This window comes from Podarcis melisellensis, assembly GCF_964234715.1.
Source record: "Podarcis melisellensis genome assembly, chromosome: Z".
Classification (NCBI taxonomy): Eukaryota; Metazoa; Chordata; class Lepidosauria; order Squamata; family Lacertidae; genus Podarcis; species Podarcis melisellensis.
This window is the reverse complement of record NC_138547.1, coordinates 17,265,580-17,293,388: the sequence shown is the minus strand read 5'-3', so window position 1 is coordinate 17,293,388 and position 27,809 is coordinate 17,265,580. Positions and strand designations below refer to the sequence as shown.

The 27,809-nt window shown below is 45.6% G+C and overlaps 1 protein-coding gene and 1 long non-coding RNA gene across 5 annotated transcripts in view; one reads left to right on the top strand and one right to left on the bottom strand.

The window, feature by feature from the left end:
* The window catches only part of BRD3 (bromodomain containing 3), a 38,561-nt gene that overhangs the window by 1,875 nt on the left and 8,877 nt on the right, over positions 1–27,809 (top strand). Inside the window, exons 2-10 of one of the 3 annotated variants that reach the window (XM_081897817.1) lie at positions 6,046–6,376; positions 8,291–8,428; positions 9,491–9,638; positions 14,199–14,425; positions 15,452–15,823; positions 17,276–17,404; positions 19,750–19,941; positions 21,072–21,104; positions 24,312–24,553. In XM_081897817.1, the coding sequence (XP_081753943.1) occupies positions 6,176–6,376; positions 8,291–8,428; positions 9,491–9,638; positions 14,199–14,425; positions 15,452–15,823; positions 17,276–17,404; positions 19,750–19,941; positions 21,072–21,104; positions 24,312–24,553 (1,682 nt within the window). In that variant the 5' untranslated portion in view covers positions 6,046–6,175. Of the gene's footprint in view, positions 1–6,045; positions 6,377–8,290; positions 8,429–9,490; positions 9,639–14,198; positions 14,426–15,451; positions 15,824–17,275; positions 17,405–19,749; positions 19,942–21,071; positions 21,138–24,311; positions 24,554–27,809 lie in introns of all 3 variants that reach the window. The other 2 variants (XM_081897816.1, XM_081897818.1) reach the window with 2 other exon arrangements.
* Positions 9,673–25,667, bottom strand: LOC309362318. 2 transcript variants are annotated; one of them, XR_014164896.1, is made up of 4 exons: positions 25,373–25,667; positions 20,117–21,121; positions 18,196–18,230; positions 9,673–9,801 (listed from the first exon to the last, which is right to left on the bottom strand). It is a non-coding gene; the product is annotated as an uncharacterized lncRNA (long non-coding RNA). The 2 variants fall into 2 exon arrangements; XR_014164897.1 differs by having other exon boundaries at positions 21,011–21,121.

The following is a 27,809-nucleotide window of genomic DNA, read 5'->3' as shown; positions in this document are numbered from 1 at the left end:
CGCGTATATCACCTGCTTTGCATACAGAAATGCTCAGCTTCAATCTCTCATGGCATCTCCAGGTAGAGCTGGGAGAGCCTCCCTGTCTGAAACTCTGGAGTCACTGCCAGTCAGTGTAGGCAGTACTGAGCTAAACTATCCCTTTATTAGAACCAGGAGGTCTGGAACCTTATTTTATTTTGGAGAAAAGGCTACATCTGCTTTGCATCCACAGAATAATAGAAATGCAGAAATGGAAGTCCCAGGTCAGGCTGGGAAATACCCCTATCCCTACCTGGAGAGCCTATGCCAGTTAGTGTAGAAAATACTAAGCTAAATGGGACCATACTAAGGTATTCCTGTTTAATTTTGCCCTTTATGCAGAACCACAAGGACTAGACATTTTTAAGAAAAGGGCCATGGTTCAGTGGTACAGCATCTGTCTTGCACATAGAAGATTCCAGGTGCAGTCCCCCACAGCTTCTCCAGGAAGAGCTGGGAGAGTCTCGCTGTCTGTAACCCTGGATAACTGCTGCCAGTCACTGGGCATTATGGAGCTAGATGGACCAATGACCTGACTCTGTGTATAAAGCAGCTTTCATATTCCCCCCGCCCTCTGCTCACTCTAGCTGCATTCAACTTTTTCAGACCCACAACCCACTATGAACACAATTCTGCACTGAGGGACCCATTTCTTAGTTTATTTCCCATGTATCATTCTGGTGGTAGTGCTGCTGTTGCAAGCCACCGTTGATCAAGTTGCAAGGTGGAAGTTGCCCATGACCTGCCAGTTGAAGCCTGATGCCCTAGAGCAGTGTTGTGTTGTTTTGTTTTAAACACATATTGTTCCAGAGTTTAGGTATGGCAAATGTTGAGTCCTCTTCCTTGGATAAGGAGAGCCCGCCTGACGCACTTGTAGCATTCTTGTGGAAGCCTGGTTGTGATATCTAGTTCCAGTTCAAGGCCAATAAGATTGTGTTGCCGGTTCCATTGATCTCATTGGGGTGTCATCTCTGCCTAGAGTCTCTGTTGCCTTAAACTGAATGGTTGTGCTTATTAATTGTGTGACCCATTGCTGGAAACCATAGGAGGGGAAAGTGCTCTTGTGCTTGGGTCCTGCTTGCAGGCTTTGCATTGGGGCATCTGGTTGCCCTCTGTGAGAACAGAATGCTGGACTAGGTGGGCCCCCTTTGGCATGATCCAGCAAGTTCTTATGTTCTTCCTTATTCCTGGAGGCAGGATGCCTCTGGTTGTCACTTGCTGGGAATCTCAAGTGAGGAGAGTTGCTCTTGCGCTAGGGTCCTGCTTATGTGCTTCCAGATCTGGTTGGCCACTCTGAGAAGAGGATGCTGGACTTTGATGAGCCCCCTTTGGCCTGGAGGCTTGTGTGATACACTGTCTTGGGCATGCAGGTTTTGTTGTTTCTGTATGCAAGGTGATGCGGAACAGCGATTGGAAAGTGCCATTGTATTTATGTCCTGCTCACGAGCATTCCATTTTGGGAATCTGGTTGGCCACAGTGGAAACAGGGTGCTTTACTAGATTATCCCCTTCGGCCTGATCCAGTAGGCTCTTCTTATGTTCTTTCTTTCACCTTTGCATCTAAGCAAGTGTGTTTAGGATTGCAGGCTTATTGGGGGTGAGAATCCCCTGCAGAAATCCATTAATGACAAATTCAGCAACTGTGTGTCAGAATTTGGGGTTTGTGAGAGGGGGAGATGGTGGTCATGATGAGGGCATAGGGAGACAGTGGTCAGTAATACTAGGAACAGTTCATTATCCTTAAAATCATAGAATTGTAGAGTTGGAAGGGATTGTAAGGGCCATCTAGTCCAACCACCTGCAATGTGGGGCTTGAAACCAGAACCTTGAGATTAATAATCTCATGCTCTACTTACTGAGCTATCCCTTCCAAGCCAAGCTTATAGCACCTGGTATTCCTGGTATTCCATCCAAGTACTAACCAGTCCTGACCCTGCTTAGCTTCAGAGATCAGATGAGATTGGATGTGTTCAGAGTGGTATCTGTATATATATCAGTGGGGGTCCTCTTTTGTATATCCCAATCAGTGTTCAAAATCAGCCAGGTGCCAGGCACATTTTGCACCTAACTGTTTCCCACTTGTGACCAAGTGAGGTTGCCTGGGTGCCAGGAAGGTGCTTGATATCTCCACCAACTGGAGGTGCATTTCTGAGGATCATTGGATCTTGACTGTTTTCACGCATTAATACTACATCCTGTGGAATTCTATCAGTTACATTTTATCTGCACAATCAGAATAAATTTGAGGAACCAAAATGCTTTTTCTGTGCAGCCTAAGCAGGAGCAGTGAACAATTATAGCTAATTGTTGAAGCTTGTCTACACTTATCCCACTCCACTGCCCTGCTAACAGTTGTGAAAAATATTCATATGTTATGAATGGACTGTGTCATCATTAAGAAAAAGAGCTAGGAATGGGCCAGTATATATGTGAAGTGTCCCTGGATAATGTGACTTTACATTAAGTTCTCAAAGTTCTTAGCCTAGCTCAGGATTGTCATCTGAACTAGCCAGATGTTTAACTGATAATCAAATATGTTAGTGCGTCATTTGAAAGGTAAGACTTTAGAGTCATCTTGCCCAAAAGTGACAACTAGACATTCTGTCTTGGCAACTGAAGCTTTGGTTTAAGGAGACATTTGGCCCCTACCTTATACTTCTGAGTTTCTAACACTGCAACCAGGCACTGGGAAACAAACTGCCAGAAGGAGTCATTCCTAAAAGAAGTACAGTACCAGTTCCTGGGTACCACAGGAGTGGAGAGTACTCTTGTGCTCAAATCCCATTTGTGGGTTTCCCATAATGAGCATCTGGTTGGCTACTGTGAGGACAGGATGCTGGACTAAGATGGACCATTGTTTTGATCCAGCAGGCTCTTCTTATGCTCTTAAGCAGGTTGAAACTTTGTGTTGGGTCTAAATCAGCCTTTCGCAAACTGTCACCTTCCAGATGTTTGGGACCAAATTGCCATCAGCCCCAGCCTGTACAGCTCTTTAATGCTGGGGCTGATGAAAGCATGGCTGTTCCAGTTGAGGACTGATGGGGATTGTCAGGGAGGGCACTAGGCACTGATTGAACATAAGAAGAGCCTTGTTGAATCAGGCCAATCGCCATCTAGTCTAATACAGTATGCCTTTTGCAGTAAGGTGACCAGAATTGCTCACAATTCCTGGGCTAAGTTAGCTGAGTTTAATCTGCCATCAAGGGTTTAAATTAAGTCACTGCTAGCTTACTTTTGACCACTTCAGCCTTGTCTATTTCAGTGGGATCTGAGTTCTACTCACTTAGTCTGAATCCAAGACATTGCACACTTCCAAGGGTGTTGTGTTAATCAAAAGAAGGTTATGGACTCTGCTAGCATAGGTTCTTGGTGTTTACTGGGAAACTTATTTCTCTGATTGATGGTTCCCCAAGACTTGCACCCAAATAAGGCTACAGTTCTATGCTCACATAGAATTAAGTTCCATTTAATTTAGAGGCATGTACTTGCATGTAAATATGCACTGTGCCAGGTTTTTGTGGACAGGTGGCCTCAGCTTCCTCTGACACCTTCCTGCCTTCCTCCTTTCAAAGAGAACAAATTCACTGAGGATATCAAGGGGTACCATTGCTAGCCATGGTGGCCAAGCTCTGACTCCATGATTAGAGGCAGTAATGCTTCTGAATACTTGTTTATGGAAACTGCAGAATGGGAGAGTGCTATTGTACTCTGGTCCTGATTGAGGGTTTAGGGCATCTGGTCGGCCACTGTGAGGAGAGGATGCTGGAGGAGATGGGTAACTTTTGGCTAGATCTAGCAAACTCTGCTTAGGTTCTTAGAACGTAATAAGAGCCTGGCTGCTGGATTGGATCAAAAGCTTAATAATAATAATAATAATAATAATAATAATAATAATAATAATAAATTTATGAATCCCCTTTTACATGCATTTCAAGGCAATTTGCAAACACACCATAATAACCATAAAGAGCTAGTTTTAAAAACGGCACTAAAGAAAACCCAACTAAAGACGTTGGGGGAGCAATCACAAATAGCAGCTACCGAGGTTGCAAAGCCAGGGTCAGTCTTCCCAAGTCCTTAGCACATGCAAGAGCACAAGACCAACCAGATGGCTCTGGGGGATGTGAGCTCAAGAGTTTCTTGGCCAAGTGGGGATTTGAACCCTGCTGCTGGCATTCGTTGGTACTTTGTGTGAGATGCTTTGGGTGAAGGGTAGCTTATGATAAATACTTATAATTACAACATAATGTTAGGCATACTTGGAGTAGACACACAAAAATTGATGGCCACGAGTAACTTGTTTCCATTAACTTCAGTGGGCTCTACTCTGAGTAGAATTTACTTGGGCACCACCCAAATAAATCCAATTTGATCTACACTTATGATTTAGATGTGATCTTATTTGGGCTGCTCACCATTACAGATTCAACATTTTATAGTTGGTTTTCAAATAAGTAATTGGTTGATATGATTGAGCACATGTCTCTCTCCCCATTGCCTTATTTCACATAAGCTCTCTCAATTGCTTTGATTTCTGGAACTGGCACTGTTAAAGATGCCATGTAATACCCATTCCATATCATTAAGAAATTAATCTTCTAGTGTGATGACACCTACACTTTGGAACTCCCTGCCTAATGACAGGTGCCCTCACTACACTTTTTGGTGCCTGCTCAAAACAGTTTTGTATAGATAAGCCTACACAGGTATCTAGAAGGCTAGTGAATTTTTAGATTGTTGCTGGTTTTATTATTGTTGTTATTGCATGCTTTAATTTTTTAAAAGTGTTTTAGTATTTTTGCAAACTGCTTTGAGGTTTTTTAAACAAGTAAGCAGTACAATATATAAAATGTATGAAATAATAAAACATTGTTGGCATGTTCTTACTTTTAGCTGTTAGTAGTCTAGGAGTTATATTGGCGTGTTCTGAGTCTGAGCCATGTTAATGTCTTGCCCAATATATATATCCACCTAGCTTTCTTTCAATGTTGTGGATTTGTGCTGGCTGTGCTCAGTATGTGTTTCAGGATGGTAAGAAAAACATAGTAGATTGGATTCTTTCTCTAGACTTGGGTGGTTAGAACACATTTTTAAAAACCTCTTTGTATAGTAAATACAGAAGGCTGATGCAGTGTTAGAAGCTCAGATATATAAGCTAGGCACCAATTTAGCTCCTTAAACCAATGTAATAGTCACCAAAACGGAATGCTTAGTTGTGATTTTTGGGCCAGAAGGATCGAAAATCCTATTCTTCAATAGAACATTATAGCTCCTGAAATTAATTCTAGTTGTGCAGATAAAATATGGATAGAATTTTACAGGATGTGTTGCTAGTGTGTGAAAACAGTCAAGATCCAATAATCCCAGGCATGCACCTCCAGATGGTAGATGCACCAGGTGTCATCCTGGCACTCAGGCATCTTCACTTGGTCACAAGTGGCCGAAAGCAATGTGCAAAATACTCCTGGCAACTTTTGAATGCTGGGTTGATGTCTGATTTTACAGAAGTCACAGAGGAGCTCATTCCCCACTCTTTTTCCTGCTACTGCATCATCATTGTAAGGAGTCAAGATGTAATTCCAGTCTCTGAGCAAAGCAAATTTCCTCCCAGTCCTTCACCAGAAATAGGCTCTTGTGCCATCAGTTGCTATGAACAAGGCCAGTTCTAAGGATTGCCCCATAAATGTGATTGCCCTGCCAGTTGTGCTCTTGTATGTACAAAGGACCTGGGGTGGTGTGGCTTAGGGTGCAGCCTTGGGCTGGCCCTGGCTTTGCAGGCTTAGTAGTCAGCTGCTATTTGTGATTGCCCCGCAAGCTTCTCCCTTGTATGCAAGAAAGGACTCGTGGTGGGGAACCATCCTCCTTCTCCTCCTCCTCCTTCTCCTTCCATGTCATAGAACTGGAGGGCCTAATGAGATTTGGCTCCTTGTGATCAAAAGATCAAGCCCTCCACGATGTGTCTTCCCTCCGCCCTTTTCTAGAAATCGTCGACTGATGTTTTGCTGTCCTCTCCCTGCTCTCCAGGCTGCATGGCTGGTCCCTGGGAATGGGATGCCCATCCCATCCAGGGATCGTAGAAAGACAACGATTCCTTCCCGAGGACCTGCTGCTGCTGCCTTGAACGCCAGCAAGTCGAGGAGGAGGCAGGAGAAAGATGTCTGCTGCCACCTCAGCCATCCAGGCTCCCCAAGGCCCTGCGAACCCACCTCCCCCAGAGGTCACCAACTCAGCCAAGCCTGGGCGGAAGACCAACCAACTTCAGTACATGCAGAATGTGGTGGTGAAGACTCTGTGGAAACACCAGTTCGCCTGGCCTTTCTACCAACCTGTTGATGCAATTAAATTGAATTTACCAGTGAGTAATGTTTCTTATTTCTGAGGTGTTCCCCCACTTATTTAAAGGCTATCAGCCTGTTGATGCAATTAAATTGAATTTACTAGTGAGTAATGTTTCTTATTTCTGAGGTGTTTCCCCACTTATTTAAAGGCTCCGACAAGGCGTCATCTGTTGTCATGAGGAACCATAGAACCCACTGCAATGCAGAAATCACAGCTATAGAATTCCCAAAAGATGGCCTTCCAACCTCTGTTTAAAAACCTCCAAGAAGCGAGAGTCCACCATCTTCCAAGTTCCATTGCCAAGCAGTTACCGTCAGAAAGTTCTTCATACTGTTTAGTCAGAATCTCCTTTCTTGTCATTTGAATCCTTTGGTTCAGGTCCTCCCCTCCTAGAGCAGCAGAAAAGAAGCTTGCTCCGTGTTTCATGGGACAGCTCCTGGAGTTTCGGAGCAAGGTGTCACCAGTACACTGATGACACACGCAGCTCTACTTCTCCCTGACATCTGAATCAGGAGAGAATGTGAAAGCTTTGGACCTGTGTCTGGATGCAGTGGTGGACTGGATGAGAGCCAGTAAACTGTGTTAGATTCCTGAGAAGACAGAGGCTCTTAAGGTGGGTGGGTCCCATGTCTGGAGATAGGGCAACCCCACCCAGAACAGGTAACTTACCTATTTCTGAAGGAGCAAGTCCGTAGTTTGGGGGTACTCCTGGGTACATCGTTTTCACTAGAGGCCCAGGTGTCCTCTGTGGCTAGGAGTGCCTTCTACCAGCTTCATCTGGTTTGCTAATCACAGCCATTCCTGGACACTTGGGCAGGGATACCCTTGTAGTCCATGCATAATCTTGAGCCTGGATCGCTGTAATGTGCTCTGTGTGGAGTGGCCTTGGGCCTGGTTTGGAAGCTCCACCTGGTGAAGAATGCAGCATCTAGATTACTAAGGAGAGAGTCTGGTTGAGAACATGGGACACCCTGCTCTGGTTCCCCATCTACTACCAAGCCAGGTTCAAGGTCCTTGTATTAACTTACAAAGCCCTGAGCAACTGAGGTCCAGGGTACCTCAGGGAGTGCCAGAACCCTTGTATCCCAAGTCCATCGCTGAGATACTCTGCAGGAGCATCATTTCCTGTGTTGGTGAGACTCATTTGGCAGCAAGAAGAAACTAAATCTTTAGGGTCATTGACCAGTGCTGTGGAACTGCCTGCCACTTCCATCTCAACCTTTAAATGCCTCCTGAAAACTTTTCAGTTCCCTCAGACTTACACTGGAAATCAATACATCTTTTCCACAATAGTTAGCTGATTTTTTAAAATCTTAACTTTTTATATGGCTTTATGTATAATGGTTGTAAACTGCTCTGATTTTTGTTGTTGTTATAAAATTGGGATATATAAATATGCTTATAAATAAAATATGCCATCATCCCTGGTCATTGGCCATGCTTGCTGTGGATTACAGGAGATGGAGATGTATTTACTTAAATAAAAATTAATACACCTCCAATACCTGTAATTTCATAATGTAATGTAATTTTATTTCATAAAATTTATACTCTACTGGATTGTAAAAAAAGAGAGAAAACGCCTCAAAACAGTTTACAAAGAGAATTAAAAATAATAATTCTGTAATGAACAGCATCTGGAGGCCCATGGGTTTTCCATCCCCCACGTTACACTTAACCATGGTTTGTTTCTTGTAACTATCGCCAAATGCTGCATATGATTATCTAAACCAGCGGTGGGAAACTTCCTTCAGCATGTGGGCTGTATTCCTGTGTGATCTGCCTTTCGGAGGCCACAAGCCTTCACCCTGGCTGGCTTTCTGCCACTGGTCTGTGACTTCTTGAAAGGTTCCCTATAGGTCCCTCTAGCTGAAACAGTCCCGCCCCCTCCCCAAATAATTAATAAACGAGATTTCCCTCCTCCCAACAGGATTACCACAGAATAATTAAAAACCCGATGGATATGGGGACTATCAAGAAACGGCTGGAGCACAACTATTACTGGAGTGCCAGTGAATGTATGCAAGATTTCAACACCATGTTTACAAATTGCTACATCTACAATAAGGTAAAGGATCTGGGGGCTGAGATTATGTTGTCGGGTGTTGTGTCCTTTTAGTATTCTGAGGAGGTCCAGACTATGAAACAAGCTGGATGAGAACTTTAGTGCAAGTGGTGTAAGTCTTACTCTGAAGATGACCAAACACTATTAAAAACACTTAACTGTGCCTACAATGTGGCAGTGTGGGCCTGCAAAAATGGTTCATTTTACAGCTCACATTGTGTCCTCTAGTAACCTGCTGGTGAAGATATTTTGGAGGATCTGAGGGTTACTAACTCCCACTGTAGAGGAGGGACCTTGAGCCCTTGAAGACCTGCTGTGATCAACTGGCTACACACTTTTGAGGATAAAATCACTCAGCTTTGAAGGGATCATGACTCTGTGCTTGTTGCAGCTCTGGTTGAAGTACCCATTGCTGCCATGAAGGATGTGTTGTGGGATCAGTTTCTCCTCATGCAATCAGCTGATGTGGACGAGATGCTGGTGGCAATGCGTCTGACCACATGCAACCTTGACCCCTGTTCCTCCTGGCTTGTTAGATCTAGCATAGTGGGACTGACTGGTTGGGTCCAGAGTGTGATTAATGCTTTGCTGCATGAGTGGGTTCCTACTGACATCAGGCAGGCACCTTTGATCAGCAGCCTTAGTGCTGTTACAGGTGCCACATAATAGCTGTTCCATGTTTGTAAGAACTCAATATTTTAGTGTGGCAGCACCTATACTTTGGAACTTGCCTATTGATATCGGACGGACACCTTCGCCGTACTTGTTGCAGCACCTGCTAAGAGCTATATTGTTTAGATAAGTTTACCCAGATGTTTTAGAAGATTGGTGCAAATTTTGATCCATTTTAAATTTTTTTTTGAAAGTTTTAAATCCTTGCTGTTAATTTTTCTAAGTGATGATCTTAATTATCTTTTTCTTTCTTTGCAAACCACTTTGAGGTCTTTCCCCACCACACTCAAGTGGTGTATGAATGTTATGAAGCAAACAAATAAATAGATGTGAGGTGTCGAGCCTTCCTGTGTCCTCCCCATGACCTCCTGCTTTCTCCCACCCCGTCTCCAGCCCACCGATGACATCGTTCTCATGGCCCAAGCCTTGGAGAAGATCTTTCTTCAAAAAGTCGCTCAAATGCCACAGGAAGAGGTTGAGCTCTTGCCTCCGGTTCCGAAAGGCAAAGCGCGGAAGATGGCTGGCAGCGGGCACAGCACAGGTTGGGTTGGCATCTGTCATAGAACCATAGAATTGTAGAGTTAGATGCATCCTCTAGCGTCATCTAGTCCAGTCCCTTGCAATGCAGGAATCACAGCTTAAGAATCCCTGGCAGGTGGACTGTAGAGTTAGAAGTAACCCAGATGGTCATCTAGTCCAATCCCCTGAGAGGCAAGTGGATTATTTATGGATGAAGCAAATAGGGAAAGGGGTGTTGCTCAGTGACAGAGTGTCTTCTTTGCATCCAGAAGGTCCCAAGTTCAATCTCTGACAGCAGCTTGTAGAACTGCAGAAGTGTCCTCTTTGAAACCCTGGAGAGCGGCTGCCAGTCAGTGTAGACACTATTGAGTTGGATGGACCCAAATGTCAGACTCGTATAAGGCATCTTCCTGTGCTCCTATTGAACACAGCTCTTTATTCAGAATCATGAGGACTAGAATCTTAATCTTTAGGGGGAGGGCCCTAGCACAGGGATGGAGTGTTTGCCTGGCATACAGGAAGTCCCAGGTTAAGCTGCCACTGGCATCTCCAGGTAGTGCTTGAGGAGAGCTTTGGCTAGAGAGCTGCTGTCTGTCAGTGTAGACAGTGCTGCGCTAGATGGACCAGTGGTCTGACTCAGTGGGAGGCAGCTTCCTATGTTCCTATCTAATGAAGCCCTGTATTCAGAACCGTGAGGACTAGAAACTTGTTCTCAGAAACATTAAGGGCTAGCAGTTTTTTTGCTGCAACACTTTCCAAGTTACAGAGAAGGAGATAAGATTCAGGTAGAGGATTTTAATTATTTAGAGCTTTTCTATGGCTCTCGTCACTCAAAAAGGCTCACAGGAGTGGCTTAAAACAAGACAATCCCTCCTCATAGGCTTACAGCTTTTTTAAAACAAAACACCATAAAAACAACCCATGAGGGAAAAGGGAGATGGATGGGAAGAGGAACAGTAAACTTAAATAATATTATTCTTAAATAATAGCTGTTTTCATGATTCAGAAATAGTTCAGGGGTAGGGCTGTGTGATACCTGGTTTTCAATATGACAATATATCACCAGCTAAACATTATGATATTTCAGTATATCACAATGATTGAAATAAGGCTGGAACTATGTAGAGGTGAATGTGGTAATGCCCTGGCAACTGCTCCTATCTACAGGTCTAACTCTAAAATTGATAGATTTTTATTTACCTTTAACATATTGTTAAAACTGTTATATTATAGTACTACTGTACTGATAATGTTTAAATTAGCACATTTTCTCTAAAATTAAAGCTGTAGAAGTAATTCAGTAGCATAGATATCAAAGGTAAGGTGAGAGAATGTTTCCTAAAAAATAAATTACATTACAAAACAAGAAAAAAAGCCAATTCACAATCACTGTCACACTTTTAGATATTCAAATATATTTCACTATTGAGTCTTCGTTGAATGTGTGCATCCCACAACACCAGTTATTAGATTGTTTGTTAATTTTATTTTCTAAACAAGGCCAAAATAGAGCGAATGAAATGGATAAATTTTAACAGAATAAAAAAATTGCTAAACAAATTTTATATTTTTAGTGCCAGGGGAATCTGCATTTCTTTTATAATCTAGGCAAAACCAGAAAGAATAGATAGAATTTTACAGAATAAAAAAAGATTAAACACACTCTCTCTCTCTCTCTCTCTATATATGCAAGGAAAATTTGATGCATTTAATTATATGAAAATTGACTCATTGATAGCGTGCTTCAACAGTAATGTTACAGATTTCTGGAGAATATATTAATGTTAATAACTTAATAATAAATGTGTGAGAAAGCAAAGGGGTAAGAGGAGAATCGAGAAGAGTTCCAGGTTAGGGAGGAGGGTCTGGAGGAGAAAATGAGGAGCATATTGAGGGAGACAGAGACAATTTTGCGTTTCTACATACACGTGCACACACACAGAGCGAGAGAGAGAGAGCATACATGCAGATGGGGAAAAGAGGGAAGTGGCCAGAGCAGCGTGTTTTTCTTTCTTTTAATCTGAAGCAACTACGTAGTGTGCTTCTCTGCAGCTTGCTTGGGACAGGGGAAGCGGGGGTGGGAGAGAGGGGAAGAGCTACTTTAGAGTAAAGTTAAGACGACCTGCCGCCTGCCAGTGGAGAGAGGCTGGGTTAATTAAAACAACAACAACACAAGGTGTTCTGCTGCTTCTCAGAAACAAAACACAAACATGGGAGTGGGGAGGGAGAGAGACATACACACAGACAATCACACACCCACAACAAGCACAAGAAGGGAAAGAGGGAAGCGGCTCTTACGCTAGAGCAGTTTTTTGTTCTTTACTACTCCCCCAGTTTATATTATTACGAGAGAGCAGGAGGAGAAAGGGGGCTCCAGATTCAGCAAGAGCCTGGTGTCTCTGAGGGAGGGAAGTTCCTGCTTGCAGGTTGTTGAGCTCCACCTGCTCAGGAGACAGAGCACTCAGGCAGAGTTAGAGTTTTCGCCTGCCGCTGAGGAGGCAGGCAGGGGAGACGGAGAGCTAAGGCAGAGAGTTTACCCTGCAGTGCACACAAAGTTTCTAAGTGAGCGATTTTTGCGTCAGCCTGCTGCTGCGACAGGAAGCACAGAGAAGCAGCTGAGGCAGAGTTAGCAATAACAATGGCTGCAACAGGACAGGAAGCAGCGTTGGCTTCCCGATTTTTGCAATACAGTGGTGCCTCGCAAGACGAAATTAATTCGTTCCGCAAGTCTCTTCGTCTTGCGAGTTTTTCGTCTTGCGATGCACGGTTTTCCATAGGAATGCATTGAAAATCAATTAATGCGTTCCTATGGAAAAAGCCTTCCCCCGACCTCCTCTGGCGGGCGGCATTTTAAAATCGCCCGGGACAGCGGAGGACTTCTCCGCTGTCCGGGGCGATTTAAAAGCCCCTGGGAAGGCAGGCAGGGGGGACAAAGGCTTTCCCGCCCGGCCGCCCGGCTTCGGGACATCGTTCCGATGCCGGGCGGCTGGGGGAGGCTTTCCTGCCCCACCGCCCGGCATCGGGACGATGCCCCGATGCCGGGCGGCTGGGGGAGGCGTTCCTGCCCCACCGCCCGGCATCGGGACGATGCCCCGATGCCGGGCGGCTGGGGGAGGCTTTCCTGCCCCACCGCCCGGCATCGGGACGATGCCCCGAAGCCGGGCGGGGGGGGGAGGCTTTCCCGCCCGGCCGCCCGGCTTCGGGACATCGTTCCGATGCCGGGCGGCTGGGGGAGGCTTTCCTGCCCCACCGCCCGGCATCGGGACGATGCCCCGAAGCCGGGCGGCTGGGGGAGGCGTTCCTGCCCCACCGCCCGGCATCGGGACGATGCCCCGATGCCGGGCGGCTGGGGGAGGCGTTCCTGCCCCACCGCCCGGCATCGGGACGATGCCCCGAAGCCGGGCGGGGGGGGGAGGCTTTCCCGCCCGGCCGCCCGGCTTCGGGACATCGTTCCGATGCCGGGCGGCTGGGGGAGGCTTTCCTGCCCCACCGCCCGGCATCGGGACGATGCCCCGAAGCCGGGCGGCTGGGGGAGGCGTTCCTGCCCCACCGCCCGGCATCGGGATGATGCCCCGAAGCCGGGCGGGGGGGGAGGCTTTCCCGCCCGGCCGCCCGGCTTCGGGACATCGTTCCGATGCCGGGCGGCTGGGGGAGGCGTTCCTGCCCCACCGCCCGGCATCGGGATGATGCCCCGAAGCCGGGCGGGGGGGGAGGCTTCAAAAGCCGTCCGGGGGCTTTTAAATCGCCCCGGACAGTCCCGGGGCGATTTAAAAGCCCCCGGTTAGGCAGGCAGGGGGGGCAAAAGTCTTTGCCCCCCCTGCCTGCCTTCAAAAGCCGTCCGGGATAGCGGGAAGCGCTTCCCTGCTATCCCGGACCGCTTTTAAAATGCTGGCGGTGGGGAGCAAAGCCTTTCGCCCCCGCCGGCCTTCCTGGACCTCTTCTGAAGTCCGGAGGGGCGGGGAAGGCTTTGCTCCCCACCGCCAGCATTTAAAAAAAGGTCCCCGAGATTTCCCTATGGGCTTTCGTCTTGCGATGCAAGCCCATAGGGAAAATCGTCTAGCGAAGCGTCGCAAAAACCGAAAAACCCTTTCGTCTTGCGGGTTTTTCGTCTTGCGAGGCATTCGTCTAGCGGGGCACCACTGTATCATGCTTTTTGAATATTGCACACAAGCACACACAACTCACGATATATTGCCAGGTAATTTTTTAAAAATGGGTATCACAATTTGCTCTTAATATTGATTATAAGACAATATATTGATATATCGCCCGGCCCTTTTCAGGGGTAGGAAACGCCTGTTGGAGCTTGCTTTTTGGCAAAAGCTAATGGAACAAGACGTTGCAGAAGACCTTGCAGTCATGAAAGAAGCGGCGCACAAGGAAGAAGGGAGAGGGAGGGGAGAGGGGAAAGAAGAAAAAAGCAGCAAACTCGGGCACCGTTTCTTAAACAGTAATTATCATCATGACCAGCTGGGGTAGAATGTTTCTGATTGAGCTGGCCTTCATCCCCAAAAGAAACAGGGAGGGGTTTGCTACTTTGACCCTTTTCTCTCTTGTTTTTCTTTTTTTAAAAAACAACTAGGAGCTCAGCACCCAGCAGCCTTATCTTCTGTGTCTCCATCAGCACCCTTCCAGAATGTCCCTCCCTCCGTGTCGCAGACGCCAGTCATCGCTGCCACGCCTGTGCCAACCATCACCGCGAACATCTCCCCCATTGCTGCGGCCCCTGCTGCTGTGCCCCCACTGCCTCCCCCTCCTGCTGCCACTCCCATCATGCCTGTGGTAACTGCTATGTCACCTATTGTCAAGGTAAGCAAAAGAAAATAAATCCAACCCACAGGAATCATAGAGTAGGAAGTACCTTTTATCATACAGTATGTGGTGGACGTGTAAAAAGGCTAAGAGCTTCTGGGAGATGATACATAATGAATTGAAAATAAAAATGTTTAAAAGGAAATTTGTAAAAAGATCGGAAGTTTTATTTTAGGAATAATTGATGCAGATATACTTAGAGATCAGGAAAATCTCATATGCAACTACAGCAGCCTGAATGGTATATGCTCAGAAATGGAAGGAGGGCACAATACCAACAAAGGAATGGTAGATTATATTGATAGAATATATAGAAATGGCTAATTTGACTAGCAGACTAAGAGACCAGGATGAAAGAATTTTTAAGAAAGACTGGAAAAGATTTGCAACATATTTGAAAAATTACTGTAAACTAAAATGTTAGCAGTGTTAGAATAAATTCAGCAGTATGAAGTATATTGAAATAAAACTGAAAAAGAGAGATTCAGGTAGGTAGCCGTGTTGGTGTGACGCAGTCGAAATAAATAAATTAAAAAATTGTCCAGTAGCACCTTAGAGACCAATGTAAGTTTGCTCTGGGTATAAGCTGAAGAAGTGTGCATGCACACAAAAGCTTATACCCAGAACAAACTTAGTTGGTGCTACTGGACAATTTGTTTTTGTTTTTTTCAAAAAAAGAGAATACGGAATAATTAGAATTTGGAGCGGCAATGGGTTAATAAAACGAAGCATGGAAGGTGGCAGAAAGGAAAATCGATGATAAATGTATGGTTTGTATTTTGGTTAAATGTCATTGTGCAAACTATGTAAAATTGAAAATGATAAAGTTGCAAGTGGGGATTGAACCTGAGACCCTCCTACATACACTACCAGTGATCTATGGCCCATCCAAAGCAAGATTCTAGTCCTCATAGTTCTGAATAAAGGGCCCATGCATTCATCATTTATTATTTGTAGCCTCTCCTTTTAGAAGAAAATTAATTTTTTAAAAATTGTGTATGTGTGTTTTCCTTTGAATTTCAGAAAAAGGGAGTGAAGCGGAAAGCGGACACAACCACCCCGACCACATCAGCCATCACAGCCAGTCGGAGTGAGTCGCCCACCCCGCTGTTGGACTCCAAGCAGGCAAAGGTGGTGGCCCGCCGGGAGAGTGGGGGCCGGCCCATCAAGCCGCCCAAGAAAGACCTGGAGGATGGGGAGGTGCCCCAGCACGCGGGGAAGAAGGGGAAGCTCTCCGAACACCTCAAGTACTGTGACAGCATCCTCAAGGAGATGCTCTCCAAGAAGCACGCAGCATATGCTTGGCCCTTCTACAAGCCAGTAGATGCTGAGGCTCTCGAGCTACACGACTACCATGACATCATCAAGCACCCAATGGATCTCAGTACTGTGAAAGTATGTCCCCTGTTAATCTTGATTCATTGTGTTGATAGCCCAACTTTTCCTCTTCCCTTTTCACAGCAACCCTGTAAGGTAGGTTAGGTCAGGCTGAGGGAGGCAGTGGCTGTGAGCCAAGGTCACACCCAGTGAGCTTCATGGCCGAGTGGGAGGATTTAAAGTTCCTAGGCCAACACTCTAACCGCTAGATCACTTTTTTAAAAAGGTCTGTTAACCTTTTCATAGTGAAATATAAGGGTAAGTTAAAAGGAGACTAGGAATTGTTTGCATGCCTGGATAGGCTTGTCCAAACAAAAAGGTTTTAAGCAAGCACCAGGTAGTGAAGGCCCCTCCCTGCTGTCAATAGGCAGGGCGTTCTACAGTGCAAGTTTGAGTTCTTAAAAGCACAGAGTGGGCATTATGTGGCACATGGGACAGCGCCAGTTCTATGGACTGAAGCAGTCAAGGCAATCTCACTGGTAAACTGGTCCCAAGTTGTTAAGGGCTTAATACACTAACCATAACTTCTTGAACTTGTCCCAGTTGCAAATCCTACTGATTATATTTATTATTTAATTCATGCCCAGCCCTCCCTCTCCAAGGAGCTCAGGGCAGCAAACAGGTATATCGTTTAAAAGAAAAAACAACGCTGGAGCGTTTAAAAACCATTATAATTAAAAACGGTTACAATTTAAAATGTTTTAAATCCAGTGATTTTGGGGTTGCCAGGAACAGTCTTCTTCAGCCACCACAAGCTTGGGTTAAAAGGGTCATACATAATGTTTTCGAACCCCTCCTGAAAGTTAATAATGTTGGGACAGGTGCTTCTCACTAGGGCGGGCTTTCCTCCACCAGGAAGCCACCATAGAGAAGACCCTGTCATGGGTCAAAACTAATCAGGCAGCACCCAGGGACTACCATCAGAGGCAGCTGCCAGGCTGATGCAGGCATTGGATGAGGGGGAGTTGTGGCCCGGTCCATCAACAGTGGACTTGTTTTTGCTGCTCCTCCAATGCTTGCTGGCAGATTTCCAATATAATAGAATTTTAGGGTTCAGGGGTCAAGAGTAATCTAATCCAACCCCCTGAATTGCAGGAATCACAGCTCAAGAATCCCTGATGGATGACCATTCAACTTCTGCTTTAAAATCTCCGATGAAGGAGAGTCCACCACCTTCACAACATACATGAGCAAAACTCAAATCCCACATGACATACTCTCAGCTGTATCATTTTATTCCTGTAGCATTTCTAAGCATCAAAAGTGCTTGTAAATAATTGCTTTGTTCTCTGCAGTGACCATAGTAGTTTGTTGATGGTTTCCAGCCCTGCCCCAGATTAAACTCTGCCTTAAAAATAAAAAAAACCTTTCTGCATATGTGAATTCAAGTTGCTTAGGGCTTTTTCGACCTGTTATCCAACTTTCCCTCTCCCTGTTCTTCCTTCCCTCCCGACTTTCTTGTATTTGCAGAAAAAAATGGATGTTCGGGATTATCAAGATGCCCAGAGCTTTGCAGCGGACATCCGGTTAATGTTCTCTAATTGTTATAAGTACAACCCTCCAGACCATGAAGTCGTGGCTATGGCCAGGAAGCTTCAGGTAAAGTGATGGACAAAATGGAACCAGAACAGAGACTCAAAAACTGATATGAGAAATAAATTAATTTCCTTGTTAAAGGTGCCTATGAGGCTTTGGATTGTGCCTAATTCCCCTTGCCTGCCTCCAAAATAATGCATTTCTGTCCCTGATTTGGCCTGTCCCAGGGAAGTGACTCAGGCAGAGAAGTGACAAGCAGCCTCCTCATAGGAGCAGAGTGGATCATTTATGCACATCTGCATTGGGGACACTTTTAGAGCAGAGGTGGTCAAGTAAGTCCTGCTGGTGGGCCAGAACTTTTTCTCCTCTCCTCCCACTGGGCAAAATTGTGACAGGTGGGTGAGGATGCCGGCCTGTCAGTCACCTGATGTCACGGTGATATTGGGTGACCTAGTGGGGGATTTTTTTTGGGGGGGGGTTGCCTGAGCAGTTGCGGGAGGTGGGGGGAATCATGCAGGCAAATGCAGGGGCCTTTACAAGCACTGATAATGAAGTGGATGCCTCTGGTTAGCTGACAGGTGAGGCATTTTTAGACCAGCTGGGTATTTACCTGGAGGTGAAGGACAGGTGAGCTTGGTTTGGTTGGCATAATTGGGCCTCCCCAGTGTCCCTTCTGGGGAGGGGAGGGAGAGCTATCATTTTTTGTAATGAGATTTTTATTAAAGTTTTTAAATAACACAATAAAAACTGCTACAAAAATACAAACAGAATAAGTAGAATATGGAGTCCTCTCTTAAGAGTAATTTTTAGCCCTTACCACCTAAAGGGGACAGTAGCTCATTCCCAGCTCTCACCTGGAATCTTTCCTTTCTCCTCCCAGCATTTGGCCCTGAAAGAGTGACATTTCCATGTACATTAAAAATATGATTATTAAAAACATTCAGTCCATGCTAACACCCATCTTCTCTATTTTCTGTTAAACAATATTTCTTTTAAGTCAAGGTGACTCAGAATCAATCATTTATTTTCCCCACAAAAAGCCTAAGATAGGTTCCCAAATTGTTATTATTGGTACCTGTCAACCATATTTTTTCTTTAATATTAACTTTACCTCCATTAATTCCCACCATCATTATTCCATATCAGCTGACAGTAAATTCTTCTGTCTGTGTCCATTTTAAATCTATCCAGTGTGGTCACATATTGGGATAATATTCTATATTTTTCTTACTATATATCCATTAGTCCATGTCCTGTATGTTCAAATTCCATTTCCTGTTGTATTTCCATTTCCTGTTGTATTTATGATAGCATCCCAATCTGCTCTTCTAGGACCTTTGATTTTTTTTGTTTTTCCAAGTCTTTTCCCATAGAGAATAGCATAAATTTAGCAGCAGCATTCTCTGAATTCACTCCAAATTGACTGCAGAATATACTTTGTCTGCTAGAACTGAAGAAAGGCCAGAAAGTTTTTCCCAGTGCTTCCCCCCTCTCAAATCCATCAATGCCATATCCAGACAATTCTCTATATCACTATTTGTGATTTTATCTTCTCCTCCAAATCCTTGTATGGAAGGCATTTCAATTTCAGCATCTGCTTCCTGTAATTTAGCTATTTATCATCCAGTCCTGCTAGCTTTTCATCGATTTGGTTTGAAGCACAGAATTGGAGAGTTGGAAGGAGCCCTCAAGGGGCACCTAGTCCAATCGCCTTCAGTGTAGAAATAACAGCTAAATGTGAGAGGATTCTGCAACTAGGCTGCATCAAAGCAGATTATGCCCAGTTGGCCAATATACGTCCCATCTTTTTTTTTGGGGGGGGGGTGACTCAGCAATGATGCTCTTGTGTTTCACATCCTTGCCTTTGTTCCAAATTGTTTATTTTTTTGAATGGGAGGTTGGGGAACACTGCTTCCAAGGAGAAAATGGGTAGAGGGGGTGGGGAAACTCACTGTCATGGAAAGTGGTGATGGCCACCAATCTTAAATGGCTTTAAAAGAGGAATAGACAAATTCATGGAAGAGATAAGGGTGTCAATGGCTGCTAGCTATGGATGCTTTAGCTGAGATTCTTTGCATTGTAGTGGGTTGGACTTGATGATCCTTGGGGTCCCTTCCAACTCTACAGTTCTGTGATTCTTTGATTCTATGGCTGTGCTCTTTCTCTATGGTCAGAGGCAATGATATTTTTGAATACCAGTTGCTGGGAACCACAGAAGGAAAGAGGGCTCTTGTGCTTGGACTCTACTTGCATGCTTCTCTTTGGAGCATCTGGGTGGCCATTGTAAGAACAGGATGCTGAACTGGATGCGGCCAGTGGCTTATCTTATGTTCCTAGAAGGGTTGTGGGCTCTCTCTGCCCCCTCTACAAACCTCTCTCTTTCATATGCCCTCTCTCTCCGCACGCAGGACGTCTTTGAGATGAGGTTTGCCAAGATGCCGGATGAGCCGGCAGAGCCCCTGGCCCAGCCCCCACAGACGGCACCCGTTGTCAGCAAAAGCATGGAAAGCAGCCATAGCAGCGAGGAGAGCTCCTCCGACTCGGACAGCTCAGACTCTGAAGAGGAAAGAGCCACACGGCTGGCTGAGCTGCAGGAGCAGGTGAGAGGTGGCCCCATGCCAGAAGTCCTCTTCCACACCATACACAGTTAACCTGTGGAACTCAGTCCTGCAAGGCAGTGATGGCCACCAACTTGGATGGCTTTGGAAGAGGATTGGACAGGTTAAGGGAGGAGAAGGCTATCAATGGCTATTAGGCATCATGGCTTTGGTCTACCTCCACTGTCAGAGGCAATGATGCTTCTGAATGCTAGTAGCTAGGAATCACAAGCGGGGAGAGTTGCTGTTGCTCTCAGGTCTTGCCTGCGGGCTTCCCTTTGGGGCATCTGGTTGGCCACTGTCAGAACAGGATGCTGGACTAGGTGGACCACTGGCCTGATCCAGCAGGGCTCTTATTATGTTCTTATGTTTCTTTAAAAACAAACAAACGTTGAGATCTCATTCCCAATGGGTTCCAGGCCAAGCTCCAATAAAAGCCCCTCTACACATGAGCTTGCTTGACATTTTGGTATCTATGAAATATGTCTGTGAAAAAACCATATGTGTTCAGCCAGCAAACATATGGTTCTAGAAGTCTTCAGTTTGAGAACCACCTCAGCAAAATAACTTATTTTAGAGTATAAGTCTCAGTTGGGCTGATCTGTAATATGAGAGCTACAGTTGCCTCTGAAGAATTTAAATGATCATTTACTTGTTTGAAACAAGGTCCTGCTTTTTAGTGTTTATAAAGTAAACTGCAATGTGGCTAATATTCAGAGGCTTTAAAAAAATAATAATCCCAAAATAATCCAAACAGTTTTGGCTTACTAGGAACCTTTCTTTCTTTTTTTTAAAAATTGGGTGCCCGAAGGCATACATTGTGTGGTTCTTATAATGCAAAAAATACATTATGAAAAAAGAATTGTGAGTGGGGGAAATGCTGCTGGCCCTTGCGTTTTCATGCACTTTGAGTGGCCTGGAGGGCTAGAAAGTTGGCCCTTTTAAAAGGAAAGAGAGGAAAAAATGAAAAGATTCTCAGGATTCCTTGGGAGACCAGAGTGTAATTTTTTGTGTGTTCATGTGGCAAATGCAGATTGCGGGATCCCCTACCCTTCCCCCCCTCCCTTCCTACCGAATGGATTCGCACTCAGGATGCACGATTAGCTTCCTCGCCTGTCTTCTTGTTCACACAGGACTGTTCCCGATCATTGAGGCAGTGCTACAAGGTCAATGACTCCCGAGACTGGAATGGATGGAATGTATTTGTTTATTTTAATTTTAATTTTAAATTTTTCATTTTCTTATTGCTGTCCGGATATGTCAAGTTGTGTAGCATTAGCATAGCTATATATATATATATATATAATATCCTATCTATAAGCTGTGTTGCTGTGTTGCATGTGAGATAATTTTTCCGTCCTGCTGATCCAGTAAAGCTCTGGGCTTCAGCTGGCAAGGTGGGATTCTGCAAGTGTTTTGATAATAAATTTGTTTTAAAATAAATTGGGGATGAAAGGGGAAAGAGAGAGGGTGACAAGAGGTCAAGAGCTTTGAGTTCTGATCCTTTTAACAGTCATGGAGGACGGGAATTTTAAAAGCGCCTGGAGCTGGTCAATGATGAGAGAATGCTTAAAGCAGCACTGGAGAACATCAGTGGCCCATCAGCTGTTTGCTGGACTAAAACTCCCATCAACCCCTGACTATTGGCCAAGATGGCTGGGGCTGATAGTAGTTGAAGTCCAACAAGAAATGGAGGGCCACGGGTTCCCCACCCTTTATCCAAGGAGAGGGATTCCACTCTCACATGAGGGAATGTCTCTTCTATATAGAGGCATCCTTCCACCTCTTGCATGTAGTAGTGGAATACTCCTTCTTAGATCAGGGATGGGGGCCTGGGGGCCCTCCAGATGCGGTTGGACCACAATTCCCATCTGACCATTGTCAGTGTGGCTGGCGGGGGTTGATGGGAGCTGGAAGTCCAGCGTCATCTAGAGGGCACTGCATGTTTCTTACTCCTGGTTTAGATAAGAATTGAGCTAGGTGACCCGCTATAGACTATTTTGTTACAACAGTTTATATTCTAGAGGGCTTTTTTGAGTTTTGTTGCTCTTGGCATGGCAGGAGAGTAGGAAAAAATGAGATTGTGAGCCCCCAAGGGCAGGGCCTCATCACTGCTTTTAACTGATGCTTATCTTAGGAGTTTTGTTAAAGAATCTGATGATGATTTAGACAAAGTCCCATATTTCAGTCCTAATCCATTGGGCGGGGGGTGGGGGGAACCTATTGGCAGTACATTCTCTTCCACAGCCAGTGCTGCTGAGTCCATAGAGTGTTTGCAATCCAAAGCAATAACCCAGTGCTCCCACCAGATGTCCTGAGAATCCCACTTTTTTCTTTTTTTTTTAATGATGGGCAAATTTCTAGTCCTCATGATAATTCTTTTAAAGGTGATGTCTCTGCTTCTTCCTGGGGTGGAGGTGGGACACACAGTGATATTGCTGAACCAAGTCTTATTTGTGTTTTAACACTTTTAAAAGGGACCCCTTGCTCTGTTTTTGTTCCATTTTTATTTTAGGACTACTTATTTTTATGTGTGTTTTTTTTTAAAAAAAATATGATGTTCCATTCTCACTCAATCCTTAGTGCCTGGGGCAAGTTAAAAATGCAGGGATAGAAAAAAACAAAAATGACATTAGAGGGGATCCTATTCTGAATGTTGATGTGTTCATCCATCAGTTGATGGCCAAGCAAGGAAATGTTCGGGACTGGATGTTCACAGACCTCTGGGGGAAAAGACAGCCCCACAAGTGGGTAGGGGAGGCTGCCCGTAAGGGCATCTCTTCTGCTTTGAAGATTGGGGTTCCCAAACCTTGGTCTGTGCACTACCAGTAGACCACGAGCTTCATTCAGTTGGTCTGTGGTGTGTTTGTAAGCTTGTGGTTGAACATGGGAAAAAGCCCATCAGTCATTGAACTGAGAGAGGCTTTTATTTCTTTAGACGCAATGATGGCCAATCAAACCTTCCCACCCACTACCCCCAAAATAAAATAGGAATTTAAAAAGATATCTTCCTATATACAGTATGGAGAAATGCAAGGTACCGTTATGCTCTGCAGTTTGCATGGCCGCCAGTAGGGGGCAGTGTCAACTACAGCATGAAGAACAGGTGAGCTATTTTAACAGGGAAGGGAAGCACTGCAAAGCACCTACTCCCTACACTAAAAAGGCATGCAACAAAGCTTAGGGGGAGGGGAGGCTCTTCACACAAAAGCTGAGCAAGCTCTTGGTTGAAGCAACACCCCCCCCCAATTAAACACAGCTAGAGTCAGGTTTAATGGAAGGCAGAGTGGTCCTTCATAAAGTGGTTTAACAAGCTGCTTTCTATTAACACCTCCCCCCTCCATTAAATGTGCCTGCAGTGAGGCTTAACATAGAAGGGAGAGGAGCTTCACACAGCTGTTTAGCAAGCCACTCTGTGAATTGCCACCCCCTCCTTTAAAAGGGGTGGGGCTTAGGGCAAGCTATGGGGGGGGGGGAGTGTGGATAGGTGAGGTGTAAAGGGAAGAGAGGTTGGTCAGGTGTCGCGGAAAGCCAAAAGGGGTAGATGGGGTTAGCAAGTAAAGTGAACATGTGCGGTAGCTGCATTGGCACACAGCTGGGGAAGGCAACAGCAGGGGTGGCAACCCCTAGTACATTATAAAATGAAATTACAAGTTACCAAAAAAAAGCTTAGCTAAACAATTTTTAGCAGGCACCAAACGCAGCGTGTCTTCCTCACTCCCCTGGTGTCAATGCATTGGGAATATATCAGACAGGCAAAGCTGGGCTTGTTGCTTTCCCACCCTATGTCTGCAGGGTTGTTTGAGAACTGACACCTCCATGGGGAGGGGACCACATCTGGTGCCTCTTTGAGGGTTGTTGTTGTTTTTTTTACAGTCAAGTGGTATACAAATATTATGCAATCAATCAATTGGGAGAGGGGGGTATGAAGCCACTGCTATCCATGCAGTTGTAGCCCAGATCATGGCAGGCACATATAGAACCACCACACATGAGGTGGTGGAGGGGCTAGTTTTTGGTTCTCGCCAATGGCATTTTGCCAGGAGCACTACTTGGTGGTAGCCCCTGTAAGATCCTGCAGAAAGTGCAGCCAGTGGTGAGATGATTTGTAGATTTGAGAGAACATTGGCAAATATCCCTCAGCCACCAGGAAAGTAAGATAAAGGTAAAAGGGAGAGAATTTCACCCAAATTTGATAGTTGTTGAATGTGATTTCTTTTCTCATTAATTGATGGAGAATGATCAAGGTGGGGTGGGAAATGCAGGAGGGATCCCCCCGGCACAATTTTAGAGTGGCTCATTCCCTCCAAGGGAGCTGGCTCTGGAGCAATATGGCCACCTTAAGCTTTTACTCTTCCATCTTCCCCTGCCAGTTGAAGGCTGTCCACGAGCAACTTGCTGCTCTCTCGCAAGCCCCCGTGAACAAGCCAAAGAAGAAGAAGGAGAAGAAGGAAAAAGAGAAAAAAAAGAAAGACAAGGAAAAAGAGAAGGAGAAAGAGAAGCACAAGGCAAAGGCTGAGGAGGAGAAGAAGGTGAAGGTCACTCAGCCGGTGAAGCAGGCCCAGCAGAAAAAGCCACCGGCCAAGAAGGCCAACAGCACCACCACCGCAAACAGGTAAAGGAGAGAGGTGTAGTGGTCTGGGGTTACTGTTTCTGCAGCACGGTCCCTGTCTCTGATGTCATGGCCTAGGACCCTCTTACCTACGGGACCGCCTCTCCTGATATGCCCCACGGAGGACCTTAAGGTCCATATATAGCAACACCCTAATGTTCCTGGGCCCTAAGGAAGTTAGATTAGCCTCAACCAGAGCCAGGGCCTTCTCAACACTGACTCCAGCCTGGTAGAACGCTCTGTCTCATGAGACCAGGGCCCTGCGGGATCTGATTTCTTTCCGCAGGGCCTGAAAGACAGAGTTGTTCCACCTGGCCTTTGGCTTAGAATCAATTTGACTCCCTTCCCCTCTTTTTTCCCCTTTCTCCTCCTGTGAAGAGGCTGCATCCTAATGTTTTAATGTTGTATCTTAATCTTTTAAATTGTATTTTAATCAACTTGTTTTTATTATTGGTTGTTAGCCGCCCTGAGCCCGGTCTTGGCTGAGGAGAGCGGGGTATAAATAAAAATTTATTATTATTAAAGCCACCCAATTAGCATTGAATGGGGGCTTTTTAAGTCACTGAAAAGTGTGAGAATTAAACTCTAGTTCCCATTTACAGAGTTACGCAGAAGAGAGCCCGGGTCTGACCCTTTCATTAGTTCCCTTTCCCTCCTATAAAAAAAAATATGCAAGACACTCCCTGTTTAAAGCTTAAATAACAAACAACTTTTACACAGTGTGCTTGCACTTGTTAAATTAAATATACAAGTCAGGCAGATGTTACTTCTGTTACTAATACATATTACACCTAAGACAACAAAAGACTGTTGCAGACTGACCTAACTCTGAGGTAGACAGCAGCATAACGGAACATATCTGCTGCTCCGACTGTGAAAACTGTTAATAACTGCCATAACTGAACCAACGGAAAATAACTGCCACGGCCTGTGACATCACAGAGTTCTATAGCCCTTTGTGAGCATTAACCCTTTTACTTAGCGATTTGGATGCTTCATCCCACAAAAAAAGAAGCTTCCTCCTGCTCTGTGCTGACTGGAACTAATCAAAAGGAAAGGAGTTGGTCTCAGAGGATCAGCTCCCAAGGTTGCATGGGAAAGCCCCCCTGAGGAGGAGGTGGTTTTTTGGTTTTTAAAAAAATAGTTTTTATTTTAAAAAATTCTTGGGTTACAAAAGTACGGGCATTGTCTCTATTTTCATAGAGTCTTTTCTACAAATCAGTTATGTTCAGTGTGAGACATTGATGTTGTACACAGTATAAAGTTGGGAGGAGGGGAGGAGGTGGTAAACATAACATTATTTTACTTAAGTGTATGTGTAAGGTTTTTGTATTGGTGTCACTTGGGCCACCTGCTCCTTATAGCACTGCAGCTCCAGCCCTTTGTAATTGGTTGACACACACACACACACACACAACACACACACACACACACATATATATATATATATAATAATAATTTATTATTTGTACCCCACCCACTCTGGGCAGCTTCCAACAAAGATGAAAAATACACTAAAATGTCACATATTAAAAACTTCCCTGAACAGGGCTGCCTTCAGATGTCTTCTGAATGTCAGGTAGTTGTTTATCGCTTTGACATCTGATGGGAGGGCGTTCCACAGGGCGGGCGCCACTACCGAGAAGGCCCTCTTCCTGGTTCCCTGTAACTTGGTCTCTCGCAGTGAGGCAACCACCAAAAGGCCCTCGGAGCTGGACCTCAGTGTCCAGGCAGAACGATGGGGGAGGAGACGCTCCTTCAGATATACTGGACCGAGGCCGTTTAGGGCTTTAAAGGTCAGCACCAACACTTTGAATTGTGCTCGGAAATGTACAGGGAGCCAATGTAGGTCTTTCAAGACCGGTGTTATATGGTCTTGGCGGCCGCTCCCAGTCACCAGTCTAGCTACCGCATTCTGGATTAGTTGTAGTTTCCAGGTCACCTTCAAAGGTAGCCCCACGTAGAGCGCTTTGCAGTAGTCCAAGCAGGAGATAACCAGAGCATGCACCACTCTGGCGAGACAGTCTGCAGGCAGGTAGGGTCTCAGCCTACGTACCAGATGGAGCTGGTAAACAGCTGCCCTGGATACAGATTTGACCTGTGCCTCCATGGACAGCTGTGAGTCCAAAATGACTCCCAGGCTGCGCACCTGGTCCTTCAGGGGCACAGTTACCCCATTCAGGACCAGGGAATCCTCCACACCTGCCCGCCTCCTGTCCCCCAAAAACAGTACTTCTGTCTTGTCAGGATTCAACCTCAATCTGTTAGCCACCATCCATCCTCCAACCGCCTCCAGACACTCACACAGGACTTTCACCGCCTTCACTGGTTCTGATTTAAAAGAGAGGTAGAGCTGGGTATCATCCGCATACTGATGAACACCCAGCCCAAACCTCCTGATGATCTCTCCCAGTGGCTGCATGTAAATGTTGAAAAGCATGGGGGAGAGGACAGAACCCTGAGGCACCCCACAAGTGAGATCCCAGGGGTCTGAACACTCATCCCCCACCACCAGTTTCTGAACACAGCCCAGGAGGAAGGAGCAGAACCACTGTATGACAATGCCCCCAGCTCCCAGCCCCTTAAGATGGTCCAGAAGGATGTTATGGTCGATGGTATCAAACGCCGCTGAGAGATCCAGCAGAACTAGGAAACAGCTCTCACCTTTGTCCCTAGCCCGCCGGAAATCATCAACCAGTGCGACCAAGGCAGTTTCAGTCCAATGATGAGGCCTGAATCCCGACTGGAAGGGATCCAAATGGTCTGCTTCTTCCAGGCATGCCTGGAGTTGTTCAGGAACCACTTGCTCAATCACCTTGCCCAAGAATGGAAGATTTGAGACTGGGCGATAATTGGCCATCGTGGCCGCATCTAAAGATGGTTTTTTAAGAAGCAGTTTAATAACCACCTCTTTCAACGGGTCTGGGAAGGCTCCCTCACGGAGGGAAGCATTCGCCACCCCACGAAGCCCATTGCCCAGTCCTTCCCGGCTAGCTTTTATAAGCCAGGATGGGCAAGGATCCAGGAGACAGGTGGTTGGCTTCACTCGTCCAAGCAGCCTGTCCACATCCTCGGAGGTAACAGATTGGAATTGATCCCACACAACTTGACTAGACAGGACTCTAGCACTCTCCCGCCCTGGCCCTACTCCCACGGTGGAGTCTACTTCTTCCCGAATCTGAGCGATTTTATCTGCAGAAAACTTTGCAAAATCATTGCAGGAGATCATGTGGCCCGTACTGGGCCCCAATGTCACAGG